Below are 13,460 nucleotides of genomic sequence, written 5' to 3' on the forward strand. Positions count from 1 at the left end.
TATGTTCAAAACAATTTTTTCACATGGTCACTAACAGTTGGAACTGGAAGATGACAGCTAAACCTTCAAGAGCTGACAACTTGCTCCCAGAGCCCCGTTTCCCCAGGCAGCTGTCAGCTGTTGGGCCAAACTTCTCCACAGTGGCCACCATCCTCATTCCACCAACTCTGTCACACTTGGCCCACCTCACTCCTGAATGTCACCTGCCTGCCCCCTTCCTGTGTTTCTGTTTGCAGCCTCTCCTTTAAGGTGCTGTTGGTTCTGGGTGGGTTCAAGGTCAAGATGGGAGGGAGGGGTTTCTTTTTTTTTTTTTTTTTTTTGAGACGGAGTCTCGCTCTGTCGCCCGGGCTGGAGTGCAGTGGCCGGATCTCAGCTCACTGCAAGCTCCGCCTCCCGGGTTTACGCCATTCTCCTGCCTCAGCCTCCCAAGTAACTGGGACTACAGGCGCCCGCCATCTCGCCCGGCTAGTTTTTTTTTTGTATTTTTTAGTAGAGACGGGGTTTCACCGTGTTCGCCAGGATGGTCTTGATCTTCTGACCTCGTGATCCACCCGTCTCGGCCTCCCAAAGTGCTGGGATTACAGGCTTGAGCCACCGCGCCCGGCCGGGAGGGAGGGGTTTCTAGTTAGAGTGGTCTGAAGGAGGGCACCAGGCCAGGAACCAGAAAGTATAACACAACAGCCACACATACCTCCCTGCTCCTGTCCTGCCCCTGGCATGGACAGCACAGGGGTTGATTTGGAGACCAGAGGGAAATTCTTCCAGATTCATGCAGGCTGCTACAGAGGCTACACCTGGGCATTGTTCTGGTGACGGTGCAGAGCCTGACAGATTAATGGGATTCAGGGAAGAAAATTAATATTGGCCTAACAAAGAAACATTGCCTTATTTCTGCGGATGCTATGCCAGCCTGGCCCTCTGGTTCTTTTTTTCCAGCTTAGAAGAGTGGCTCTTGGGTCGTATCAGGGAACTAGACGTGGTTTTGGTGCCTCCCTCTGGGGATCAGACAATTTAGAGAGGACTTTGTCCCTTTAACGCACATGTAGATAAAAGCGTCCACACCCATGCCCATAGCCACGTGTTGCACAAGCGTGGGGGTGCCCACATGTTCCCTCTCCACCTTCCGCACAAACACAGCATGTAATTTAATCAGCAAATGCCCCCTTTCCATCTCTACTGGACAACTTTCAGACACATTCCCAGATCAGACAGAGGACTAGGGTTAAGTCTGGGAATGAAACACCAGCTAACATCCCAGTGAGCTTTCCTAAACACACACACACAGCAAGTCAGACTAAACAACGTCCAACTGAAGACTCACCTCAAATATTTAGACCCAAGATTCGCACGTCCAGGCTCTTTCAGATATACCAGGCAAGTAAACACTTGGCATTCCTATCTTAACCATTCACTTTACAAAATCTTTTGGGTGCCTACTGTGTGCCCAATACTGTGCTTAGTAGTACTTGCCCTCAGCAGGAAAACAAAAGTGTTAAATGTGATGAAAGAAACAGAATGGAAATAGGTGGTCAGAGATGGCCTTTCCATGGGTGTGACATTTAGGCTGGAGCATACATCGTAGTGGGGCTGCTGGGGCAAGGAGGGAGAAGAATGTTCCAGCCAGCAAGAACACCATGTGCAAAGGCCTTGAGGTATCAACACAGTCACTGAAAGAGAAGCGATCTGAACAACAGTAGCCACTTTTATTGAGCTCCCTGCACTATGCACTCTGTTTTTCAAACACTATCTCAAGGAATCCTCAACAGCAGCCCTTCTTTAAGAGGTAAGCACTAAGGCCCTAAACACGATGGTAAGAGACACCATTAAAAAGCATGTTCTAGGCGGGGCGCGGTGGCTCAGGCCAGCAATCCCAGCACTTTGGGAGGCCTAGGTGGGCAGATCACTTGAGGTCAGGAGTTCAAGACCAGCCTGGCCAATGTATCGAAACTCTGTTTCTACTAAAAATATAAAAAAATTAGCTGGGTGTGACAGCATGCACCTATAATCCCAGCTACTAGGGAGGCTGAGGCAGGAGAATCACTTGAACCTGGGAGGCAGAGGTTGCAGTGAGCCAAGATCGCGCTACTGTACTCCAGGCTGGGTGACAAGAGTGAAACTCCATCTCAAAAAATAAAAATAAAAAAAATAGTATGTTCTAAACACTTGCTTACAGAATTCACTCTTTGGTAAACAGTTCATTTCATTGTAATAAAGTGGCTCACAATGCATCTCTGAAGGAACATGCTCAGGAAAGAAAAAAACAAAAAAGGTAGGTACTATTGTATCTCCATTTTATAGATTAGGAGGTTAATCTACTTGCCCGCCCGAAATCAATCAGCTGGTCAGCAACGAGGCCAGGATTTGAACTAGGTTATGTTTGAATGCAGGACACCTTACCTTTTTATTCAGTTGTTTTCATTATCCTTAGAGACTCACCTAACTCATATATTCTATGCCGATCATTAGAGATTCACCTCACTCATATATTCTACGCCTTCGTGACCTTTAAAGAGTTCTCCAATTATTTAACTCAGATTTTACTTGTGCTTGGATGGTCGGGGTACAACAAGGGGTTGTCAGTATTTACCTTTGCCTAGGAATTTACAAGCATTAGGAGACTTGACAATGTCTTTGTGTATTTTAAATCTTTTTTTAAATTTTATTAAAAGACATTGTGAAAACATGCAAGTAAAGGAAATGATCCTGGATATATATTTTTCTTTTCTCAATATTGTTTCAACTTGATGATATTGTTCCAGGTATTGTTCCAACTTGTAAATTTAAATTCACTAATGAGGGTTCCATGAAAAAGCCACAGCTTTAAAGAAAAAAAAAAAACCACATACACACACACACACATATATATATAAATATAAAAAATTATTCACACACTATACACATCCCTCCATCCACTAACAAACTACTGAGATGTATGGTGGTATAGTTTCCCTTTTCCCCCAACCTAATTATTCATATATGTTTTAATCATTATAGTTACATTTAAAAAAGCAAAAATGGAAAACGAGCATAAACTGTTTCAGAATGTATTTATATGAAAAATATACACTTTGAAATATCTGGGATTAAGTTAGGCCCTGGGGTAGCAAGAACACTTCTAAATCCTGGCCTGTAGCTTCTCAGGGACTAGAGATACAAGGATTATTCGGCACAGAGCTCCCATCCCACAGGCTTACCTCAGAAAGCTGACAGATCTCTGGGCTTCATCCCATTGTTCCATGGGGTCAAGACCAAAGGGACTGGAATCAGCAGGGTTTGGTCTGGCCCAGCCCACCCTGGTAGTTGCTTGTAGAGAAAAAGACATGTGTGGAAAGAGCCACAGGAGAAAACAGTGTCTGCATCTTCTGAGTTATGGAGTCTTCTGGTGCTTTCCTGAAATTGAATTTCTCGGAATTTCAAGGTAGTTTGCAAAATACCATAAGCAGATGCATTAACAAGGCATAAAAGGAAATACAGTGAAGGGGTTTTAACAACCCATGAGCTAATGATTGACTGGATTGGATTACAGGCATCTCGAACAGTGATCCACAGTGCAGACATCACGTTCCAAATGCTGGAAGACTGGAGGAATGTGGACCTAAACAGCATCACCAAGCAAACCCTTTACACCATGGAAGACTCTCGCGATGAACATCGGAAACTCATCATCCAATGTAAGCTGTCCCACCAGGGATTGTTGTCCTGTTTTTGTTTTTAAAAGAAAGAAAGAAAAAGTATCTTAGTAAATACTGAAGTGGCATCCCCACCCTGTCCTTCTTCCCAGCATCTCTTCTTCCTCATTGTTCCTTTTTAAATGAGTCGGTCCAGAAGGAAGGGCTAATTGACTTAAGAGGACATGTGTCAGCACTGCTGGGTAAAGAGGGTTCTGGTGCAATTGGGCAGCACACAATGTCATGCAAAGGGCCCCACGTGTGACCTGAATGCCAGCCCTGGTTCCATGGAGGTGGCATTAAATATGAGAACAAAAGCTTATTGCCTATCTCAGTGTATGTCAGTCTGGGGTCAGCTGGATATGCTGCCTATTTTTCATTTGAGGGTCACATGAGTCAGTCCACTTATTGGCAGGTGAACCTTTCAATCACGTTAAATGTTTGAGAAGCAGGTGGATGGCGTTTTCAGTTTTACTTCTGTGAATATATGTTCATGTCCCGGCGAACAAAGATTTCCACCATGCAGACTGCAGGTATACTGCTCCAAATATTAACCCCATGTCGGCAGGATGTTTGTTCTTAGTACTAAAGCAATATGAGAGGGCCAGAGAACATCATCATTGTTAGCACATCCCTGCTGTTCCTCAGACACCCATCCCAGCTGACTGCCTAGGGCATCCCCTGAGCCCGATGACCCTGGATCCATCAGTGTCTACAGGCTACCTCCATAATTAGAGAACATGAGGTCAGGAAACGTGAGGGGACACTCCTCCCATCAGGTCTCAGAAAGGCGTTAAGAGCATGCACTCCCATGTTCTCAATGGGGTGGTGAGGCCCAGGATCCCAAAAGTGGCATTGCCTGGGGAGCTGCAGAGAGGCTGCCCCACCAAGAGGGGTCTTTCTGAAAGCCCCAAGCCCCTTCAGATTTCTTAGTATATGCCTTCTGCACCGCTGTCTTGAGGGAACTCTTCATTCAGCTACCCAGTTTAAACTTGAGGTGCCTTTAAACAAATAAAGTTCCCTAAGAGGGTCCTATTAGAGATCTCTTTCCCAACAAGCCCTTTTCAAAAGCAAATGGAATAGTTGAAATGTCTGAACATGTGGACCTTCCCCAGGACTTCTTTCCTGACTTAGCCCAAAGCTTACTCAGGCTATTACTTCTTCCTTCACAGCTGCCCCCAGCCCACTTTTCCCATGTTAAGAATTTTAGAGATCATCACTAAAATAATAATTCAGCTTATTGACTGCCTGCTCTAAGCCAGCTCCTGTGTCAGATCCAACACATGCGTGGTCCCATTGAATCTCCACATCAAGCCCATGAGGAAGACACTCTTATCACCCCCACTTTACAGATCAGAAAACTCAGGCTTAGAGAGTTGGTGAACCTAACTCAAGGTCGCGCAGCCACTAAGCAATAGAGCTGAACCCAAGTCTGGTCTCACATCTAGTCTCAGCTTCACCACCAGGCCTTAATGCTGCTCATGTATTCACGTGCAGGGGAGACAAAAAAAAAAAAAAGGGAAATGTGGGTGAGTTTCAGAGGTTCCAGGATCTTTCCAAGTGTTTACAATCATGCTTCCTGTTCTGCTTTTTCCTGTCCCCTGGATGGAACATCAACAGAAAGCATGGCCCTGCATACCCTAATAGCACTGGGGGTACCTCTGATCATTGTGTCCCTAGGAACTCCCAATGGGCCAGGCACAGAGCAGGTGTCCAGCAAGGTTCATGGAATACCAAAGAGATGAGTGGAAACCCAGAGTGAACCTAGTTCTTAGCTCTGCGAATCTTCCTAGTAGTGTTAGACTCAGTTCTCTTCCCGCCTCAGCACCTTTCATGAGGGAGGAAAATGTGAACCAGACTCATGGGGAAAAATACAATCAGCATTGCTTGCTTAAGGGACCAGGCTCTGAGCCTTTGCTGGAGCACCATGGAGGTCACTGCTGCCTCTCTCAAGAAAGAACCTCTGTGGCTTTCTCTTCAAGTTTCCTTAGGTCCAGGGCAGAATGGTGCCCTTTAAAGCTGTGACTGCATTCTTCTTCTGGGGACATAAATGCTGTGGTTCAGTTCAACCCAGCTAGTCCTTACTGAATGCCTGTCCTAAGTCAGGTACTGTATTAGATGCTGGCCAGAGGGCAGCGAATAAGATGGACACAACCCTTACCAACATGGAGTTTACAGTTAATGGTAAATCAGACCTCAAACATGTATTTACAGATGTGTTGCATCTTACCAAAGAGAACAGTGCCATGTAATGCAGTGCTGTGAAGGGGGAATTGAGGTAGGGTACCAAGCCTCAAGGCAGTCCAGCACATGTGTGTCAACCCTGTACCTCCCAAGCAGACAGCTGGGAAGTCCCTAAACACACACGGAGTTGGACCAAAGGTCATCTTGAGCAGGGCTGGGACAACTGTGTGCAGCGCTCTTCTTTCCTCACAGCGAGCTGACAAATCTGCAAACTCTTGCCTGGGTGGGGGTTACCATCACCTCTGTGATACAGATCTCGGCCAGCAATGCTCAGCTTACCTTAGATTTTAAAAGTGCACATTAGTACTTAAGCAAGCTGATTAGCATGAGTTATCATTGTAACTGCCCAAGGTCTGTTGGGCATCCCAGCCCCATGTCCAAGTTCCATTGACTGGGATCCCCGGGGCTGGGATGCCCAACAGACCGTGGTTCAAACCTTGCTCTTACACAGCTCTGACACAGCATGGGGCTGGGATGCCCAAAAGACCTTGATTCAAATCTTGGCTCCAGGGCACTCTGACCTTGGCTTTCATTTCTGTAAAATGGGGCTAATGTGAAAGGATTAAATGAGACTATCTGTACCACCTGCTTGGTACACAGTCTAGTATTAGCATAGTGAAGTGGTTAGGAGGCAAGCACTTGAGTCAGGCTGTGATTGAATCTTGTCTCTGCAATTCACTAGCTGTGAAAGAACAACCTTTGGAAAATTACTCATCTTTCTTTGTCTCTGTTTCTTCACTTGTAAAATGGAGGATAATAACGGTACCTACCTCCTTGGGTTGTTCATCCGTTCAGTCAACAAACATTTGAGCATTCTAGTGCTATGACCCTCTGGTCTCAGAATCTTACTTCTTGTAGCAAGCATCTACTAAGTAAAATAGAGCAAAGTGGCCAGTCCTTTAAAATGAGAGAACAAAAACTGCTCAAGTGAAAATGAACGAAACGTATGGATCTTGAATTGTGGTTTGATTTATTGATCTCTGCATACAGAAACACAAAAATGTGATGAAAAGAGATGCTTCAAACTAGAGATCACCAGAGCCATGTTTCTATTTTCTAGAGCACTTCATTGATTAAAAAGCACTTCCAGATTCAGTTATCTGAATTAAGATGAAGACAGGTTGTAAAGTGGTAGGATTATCTCTCCAATGAGGTAAATGAGCAGCAAAGAGACTGTTGCACTTACTCAACAAGTATCTATTAAGCACCTGCTACATGCCACACAGAGAGGCTGCTTAAGCTACCTGCCTGATATAGTTGTGGTCCAGAAACATTTGAATTATCGAATGTGCCCTACCCTGGGCAGAGAGCAAGAGAGCAGCAATGCCTCACCCATTAATTCAAGCAAGAATTTGTTGGGTAACAACTATGTCACAGATAATGCACCAGCTAATAAAGATACCAGACGAAGAACTAGCAGGGAGACACACATGCCCATCCAATTATGCCAGTGCCATTAGTCATATAATAAAGGTAGAAAACCAATACTAAAGTGCTATGTGAGTGCAAAGGAGGGGTTATCAGTTCTGCTGGCAAGGGGCATGGAAGGTTAAAGGGATTTCATACCAGGGCCGTTTCAGCTGGGCCATGAGGAACCAAGTAGTGGGAATGGCCTGAAAAAACAGACTAAGGCTATGAAAAAAGCAGGGCTTGCTGGGGGAATGGCAAGTAATATGGGATAGCCACAGTTTAATGTGTTCACAGGCATGGAAGATGATCTTGGAAAGGTAAGTTGGGGCATGTTTTATAAAGTCTTGAATGCTCTGCTAAGACCTTAGAGTTTTATTTATTTAAAGTTTTACTTTATTCAAAGTTTTGTTCCCCTGTTCTTTTAAGACATAGCCCTTGTTAAATACAACTGCAGTGACGCGTGTGGGGTTCTCCTTTGTTTGACAGTATATCAGGAGTTTGACCACCTCTTGGAGGAACAGTCTCCCATCGAGTCCTACATTGAGTGGCTGGATACCATGGTTGACCGCTGTGTTGTGAAGGTTGGTAAACCAGCGCTGAGGGGGCAGCCTTGGGTCCTGCAGCCCACCACCGCCTACTGTGAACTTGGCTAACACAAAGCCCCATGGTGAGCTGTCTGAACAGGGTTTTGAGGAGAGGCCCCAGGAGGTGAAGGGGGCACAAGGCAGGACTCTTGAGTCTTCCATCCCTGATTCAACCAGGTCAGCATCTCTTTTATCTGCCGTATACACTGAGTCTTGGCATAAGATTTCATTTTTTTACAGTATTTTTGCTGCTACAAACAAAACAAAAACCATTGCTCCATAGCAATGACTTTGAAAACCATAAGCCTTCCTGTCATTTTTCTGTATGTATGTATGTATGTATTTATTTATTTATTTTTGAGACAGGGTCTCACTTTGTTGCCCAGGCTGGAGTGCAGTTAGCTCACTGCAGCCTTGACCTCCCCAGGCTCATGTGATCCTCCCACCTCAGCCTCCTGAGTAGCTGGGACTACAGGGGTGTGCCACCATTCCCAGCTAAGTTTTGTATTTTTTGTAGAGATGGAGTTTTGCCATGTTGCCCAGGCTGGTCTCAAACTCCTAGGCTCAAGAGATCATCCGCCCATCTCAGCCTCCCAAAGTGCTGGGATTACAGGCGTGAGCCACTGCAACTGGCCTTATTTTTCAAAGAGACAGCAATAAATGAAAGGTCAAGTTGACCACTATTAAAGCCATTCATTTTCTTGTAGGTGGCTGCCAAGAGACAAGGGTCCTTGAAGAAGGTGGCCCAGCAGTTCCTCTTGATGTGGTCCTGTTTTGGCACAAGGGTGATCCGGGATATGACCCTGCACAGCGCCCCCAGCTTCGGTAAAGCCACCCCAGCCCTCCCCATCTCCAAACACCTTTTTCTCTGGGCTCCGTGCATTGAGTCTACCACAGCCTAACTTGCTGTTTCTGCAACGTCATCACCCTGAAACACATCTGTTCTGGGGAGACATGACATTGTTAGGACTTTCAGGGAGAGAGATGGCGTTACGTGCTAAAGGTGGAGTATCAATCTGAAAATGAGTGGTTTTGCCCACAGATAGTATTATCTGAGCTTAAAGAGGAATAAATTGCAGTGGCTGTGCTCTCCATGCCTAGATGTCCTCAGTGATTGCTGCTTCCACAGCACGATTTCATAGAATCCCGTATTTGTGCACTTCCCAAGACTGAGCATGTGAAGAAACCTCTGAGTTTGAACACTTGCAAATGTCTTGATTGACCATACTCTAGCTATGGGCAGATGACCTTAAGTTTTATTTAAAATTGTACTCTAGTCTAATCCCTAAAAGAGGTCATTTGCATTCACTTTCCCTTTTGTTTCACTGACCCTTTAAGTCTTCATCACCTCCAGGAGATAGGAGACATCCCCACCTCAAGTCTTCATCTGCTGCTTTTTAGTAAAACACGGCTTGAACTCTCTGCCCAAAGGTACTGATAATAGTCTCTGCGGGCAGCAACCTGATTACTGAATCGGGGTGAATGTTACGCTACATTGTAGGACAGTTTTCTACTTTTCACCAGAAAGAAAGGAATATGTACCGAGTCCAGATCATCACTGGCAAAGTGAGATGGGACTTTTGGGCATTATCCAGACATTTGAAATCCCAAAACATTTTGGTTTCAATTTTCTAGGCATTTCAGCAAAGGAGCATTGGTAAATTTTCTGGGTAATTGCTTCAGTTCTCTATTTCGCTTTGCAAGTAAGGGTTGTGGTTTTGTTTCTCATTATCTCCAATTAAGCCAATCAGCTCTGGGTTTTGCTGTGGGTTTAATTTGACACTTTTCCATCTAGCTTTTTATGGTCTTGTCACCATTTTCCAGTTGTGCTATACAACGAAGTAAATATGTGGGAAAACAAAGAAGGCAGTATTTTTTCTAAACAGCCCTGTCCATGAAAGACTGTGTTTACCCACTTGGAGAAGCGTTTTGTTGTGGATTTCTTTAATCTCAGCATTGGAGATTTCTCTGAACCTGCCTGCACCATGGCTACAGATGGAAATTCTCTTTGAGCTGTATATGGAAATGCTCCGCTGACTGCTACCTGGGCAGTGGCATCAGGCACGGCATTTTGATGACTTCCAGTTCAGCACAGTTAGTGTTAGCACATGTTACCTCTAGCTCTGGAGAAATCATTCATGCAGAACTGTTTTCCCTTAAGTGAACTGTTGGAAAATATTTGAGATTTTTTTCATTGCTTCCAAGTCAGAGAATCAACAATATGACACACAAATACACACATATCCACATCCACACAGTGAGCATCCTCTCCATGCTTTATCCTTTATTCTTCAATTTGCTGATTTTTAAACTGACCACGTGTGCTAGCAGGTGCCTTTCATTAGACAGGGAAAGTAATTCCCTTGCAATATTCTTGGAAATGCATCTGTGCTTACTAACAGTCAATGTAAAAAAGAAAGTTTGAACAGGAGAATGATTAGGCTTTATGAATGGGTTGAATTTATTACTAAGAAATATGGTTCTTTGAAATGTGTTTCTTTTTGAACCACACACTATTTTGGGATAGATATACTGGAAACTCAGGCAAATGGCAAAAAAAGATGATCACAAATCACTTAGAAAAGGAAAAAAAGAGATATTAACCCAGTCTCAGTTTTACAGTATTTTTCAACCCTGAGTGGGTTGAAATAATACCTGTCTCCAAGTCCATTTAGCAAACTATCTGAAATGGCGGCCCAGCTCATCTGACTCATTGTTGAGTTTTGCAGCTTGGGGTGACAGGCAAGTTAAAAGAGTTTGCGGCAGACAAAAGCCCAGCTCCCCCTTTCTGCCTGTATATGTCAAAGACCCAGTTGGTGGTTGTGTTTGGGTCATGTGTTCCCTGTATGAAAACAGCTAATTAGGAAAAAGAGCCCTCTGTTCCCTGGTCCCCTCCCCCAGCCACAGGGGCCAGCTCTATATATCTTATAACTCCCACATGGTCCTTGTTGCTGTGAATGGCTACAGGGTTTGTGTGTCAGCGTAACAGGCTGACCATTACAATGATCGTGTGGAATATCACAATGATCCCGTAGGGGACTCTATCACCTCTTCCCAGAACAGCCTCTTTCAAAGGTAGTTGACTCCTTTCTTCTCCTTAATTCCTTTTCACTCTCTTCTCCTTAATTCTTTTTCACTGAAAGAACCTATGCTGTGAACTAAAGTAGCCAGACTTTCTTTCTTTGCTGCAAGCAGTGTTTTTAGCAAAATTAGTGAGCAAAGGTAGGCTATCAGGCAAACTTTTAGTCCTAATGGAACTGAGCAAATCAGAGTTTTGTTTTTAAAAAAACACCATCTTTTTAGTCGACTGATCTGATTTCAGTTCCTAGAGTACCTAGATCTCAAGTCGGTGCTAGCGCCTTTACCCTTTCATTCTGGGTTTTCACCAAATGCCTGCTTAGTTCACTGTTACGAACATCTGGAAGGTAATAATAGTTCCCGGAAGCACTCCAGCATAAGTCAGTTTAAAAAGCAGCCTGGGTGTGGGCACAGCTGATGGCACACTTGCACAACACTTCCACGGTTTCACTTTTTTACACACCTGTTGTCTGACCTAGCATCAAAGCTCACTCACTTGGGCAGGGCCGGGGAGACCATGTGGGCATGTGTCAGGGAGTGGCTCCCAGAACAAGTAGCCACGACCAAGCCTTCCCAACTGCTTCTCTATGCTTAGATGGCCTGGCCTGGCTACCTTTTAGGCAGAATCTGCTAAATTGCAGGACCTGAATGTTCGCAATGTCATTCAGGTCCCCACCAAGCACTAGGATACAGGAATTGCTTTCCCTGTAGTCAGGAGTGGAAGTAAAAACCCAGAGAAGAGAGGACTTGCGTGTGGACTCAGAGAAGTGGCAGATTGAATTCAACCCACAATCATTCCCATGCTAAAGCTGGAGTTTTTCCTGACATGCTACACTGCCACCACCTCATTTACCTTTCTTTGGGTAAAAGAAAATTAATAATAACAACACAGCAACATTTATTGAGGGCCGGATATACTTTAGACATTACATTTTCTCAATTACTTCTCACACAACCCTGTGAGGTCTGAATTACTGCCCTCAATATGACAGACGAGGAAGCTGAGGTAGAACTTGAAGGATTTGCTTAAGATTGGAGATACGAATGAAGCAAAGACAAGATAATGACGACTATTATAAGAAATATTTTGGAGGCACATACTGTCATTGAATTATTGCATTAACTCTGCAATGTAGGTAATAATGGATACTTTTCTAAAGACGTGAGAAGGGAGCTTGGAGAATTTCCTTGCACAAGATCAATGCAGCAAATGTCAGAATTCTGTTTGAAAATCAAATCTCCCTGACTACAAAGCCCATTCCTTTTTGATTATCACAATTAAGGCAAATACTCTGGGCTCAGATGCATGCCACAATAGAGTTAGAAACATTTGTTTAATCCACATTGATGATATTATTAATATTTTTTAAAAATCTATGGATTAAGATTAAAAATTTTAAAGCTATGAGAGACAAGAATAATTATTAGACTGTCATGAGTAGTAAGAGATGCCAGAAGACAATGGAGTAATATCTTTTAAGTGTTGAGAACAAAGAACTGTCAACTATTATTGAAGAGTGAGGGCAAAATAAAGACATACTCAGTTATACAAAGACAGAATTTGGCACCCACAGATCTTCACTTAAAAAAACAACAAAAAAACCTAGTAAAGGATGAATTTCGGCTGGGCACGGTGGCTCACACCTGTAATCCTGGCACTTTGGGAGGTGGATTACCTGAGGTCAGGAGTTTGAGACCAGCCTGGCAACATGGCAAAACCCCGTCTCTACTAAAAATGCAAAAATTAGCTGGGTGTGGTGGCAGGTGCCTATAAACCCAGCTACTTGGGAGGCTGAGGCAGGAGAATCACTTGAACTCAGGCGGGCAGAGGTTGCAGTGGAGCCAAGGTTACGCCATTGAACTCCAGCCTGAGCGAGAAGAAAAATAAAGCCATAGCTGAGGTCTAGAATACAAGAAACAACAAAGTTCTAGTTATTGTTGCCGTTGCTGTGTAATAAATTACCCAGGCTTAATGGCTTTAAGACAACCATTTTATTATGCTTATGAATTTTGCAAGTCAGGATCATGTGCCAGCTTGGGGTTCCACATGCAAGTGCCCCAAATGTGAAGTCACTTTGCTTTTATGATCCAGTCTTAGATACAGTGTAACTTCCCTCATACTCCATTGGTCAAAGGCAGTCCCAAGCCTATCATGGCTCAAGGAGGTGCACAGACCCCAGTTCTTAACAGAGGGCACATCAAAGAATTTAGGGACCCTGTTTTAAGATGAGAGAAATGTAAAAATATGTAAACATATTTAATTAACTATTGAATGTAATTTAAAAACTAAAAACTATATATGTGTTTTAAAAAGTTAAAAATAAGTTCTAGGTAAAAATATAACATGGAGTAATGAGAAGAGAATCTTCAAGGAACAGTTGAAGCATGCTAAGGTCTTTGTCTTCTTTAGGAATACTAAGTAACTTTAGGCTTTGTTGGAGAAATTTATAGTTTGGATTTAATAAATGCTTAGCAT

The 13,460-nt window shown here is 43.8% G+C and overlaps 1 protein-coding gene and 1 long non-coding RNA gene across 4 annotated transcripts in view; one reads left to right on the forward strand and one right to left on the reverse strand.

Annotated features, from left to right (window-relative positions):
• LOC112634091 overlaps positions 1-13,460 on the reverse strand; it is a 274,927-nt gene that overhangs the window by 214,444 nt on the left and 47,023 nt on the right. The gene's annotated exons all lie outside the window — the stretch shown is intronic.
• The window catches only part of RFX4 (regulatory factor X4), a 179,309-nt gene that overhangs the window by 130,196 nt on the left and 35,653 nt on the right, over positions 1-13,460 (forward strand). For all 3 annotated transcript variants that reach the window (XM_025401166.1, XM_025401165.1, XM_025401167.1), the window contains 3 exons: positions 3,527-3,671; positions 7,809-7,903; positions 8,614-8,731. In XM_025401166.1, coding sequence (XP_025256951.1) covers positions 3,527-3,671; positions 7,809-7,903; positions 8,614-8,731 — 358 coding nt within the window. The remainder of the gene's footprint in view (positions 1-3,526; positions 3,672-7,808; positions 7,904-8,613; positions 8,732-13,460) is intronic.

Source organism: Theropithecus gelada, chromosome 11, assembly GCF_003255815.1.
Source record: "Theropithecus gelada isolate Dixy chromosome 11, Tgel_1.0, whole genome shotgun sequence".
Taxonomy (NCBI): Eukaryota; Metazoa; Chordata; class Mammalia; order Primates; family Cercopithecidae; genus Theropithecus; species Theropithecus gelada.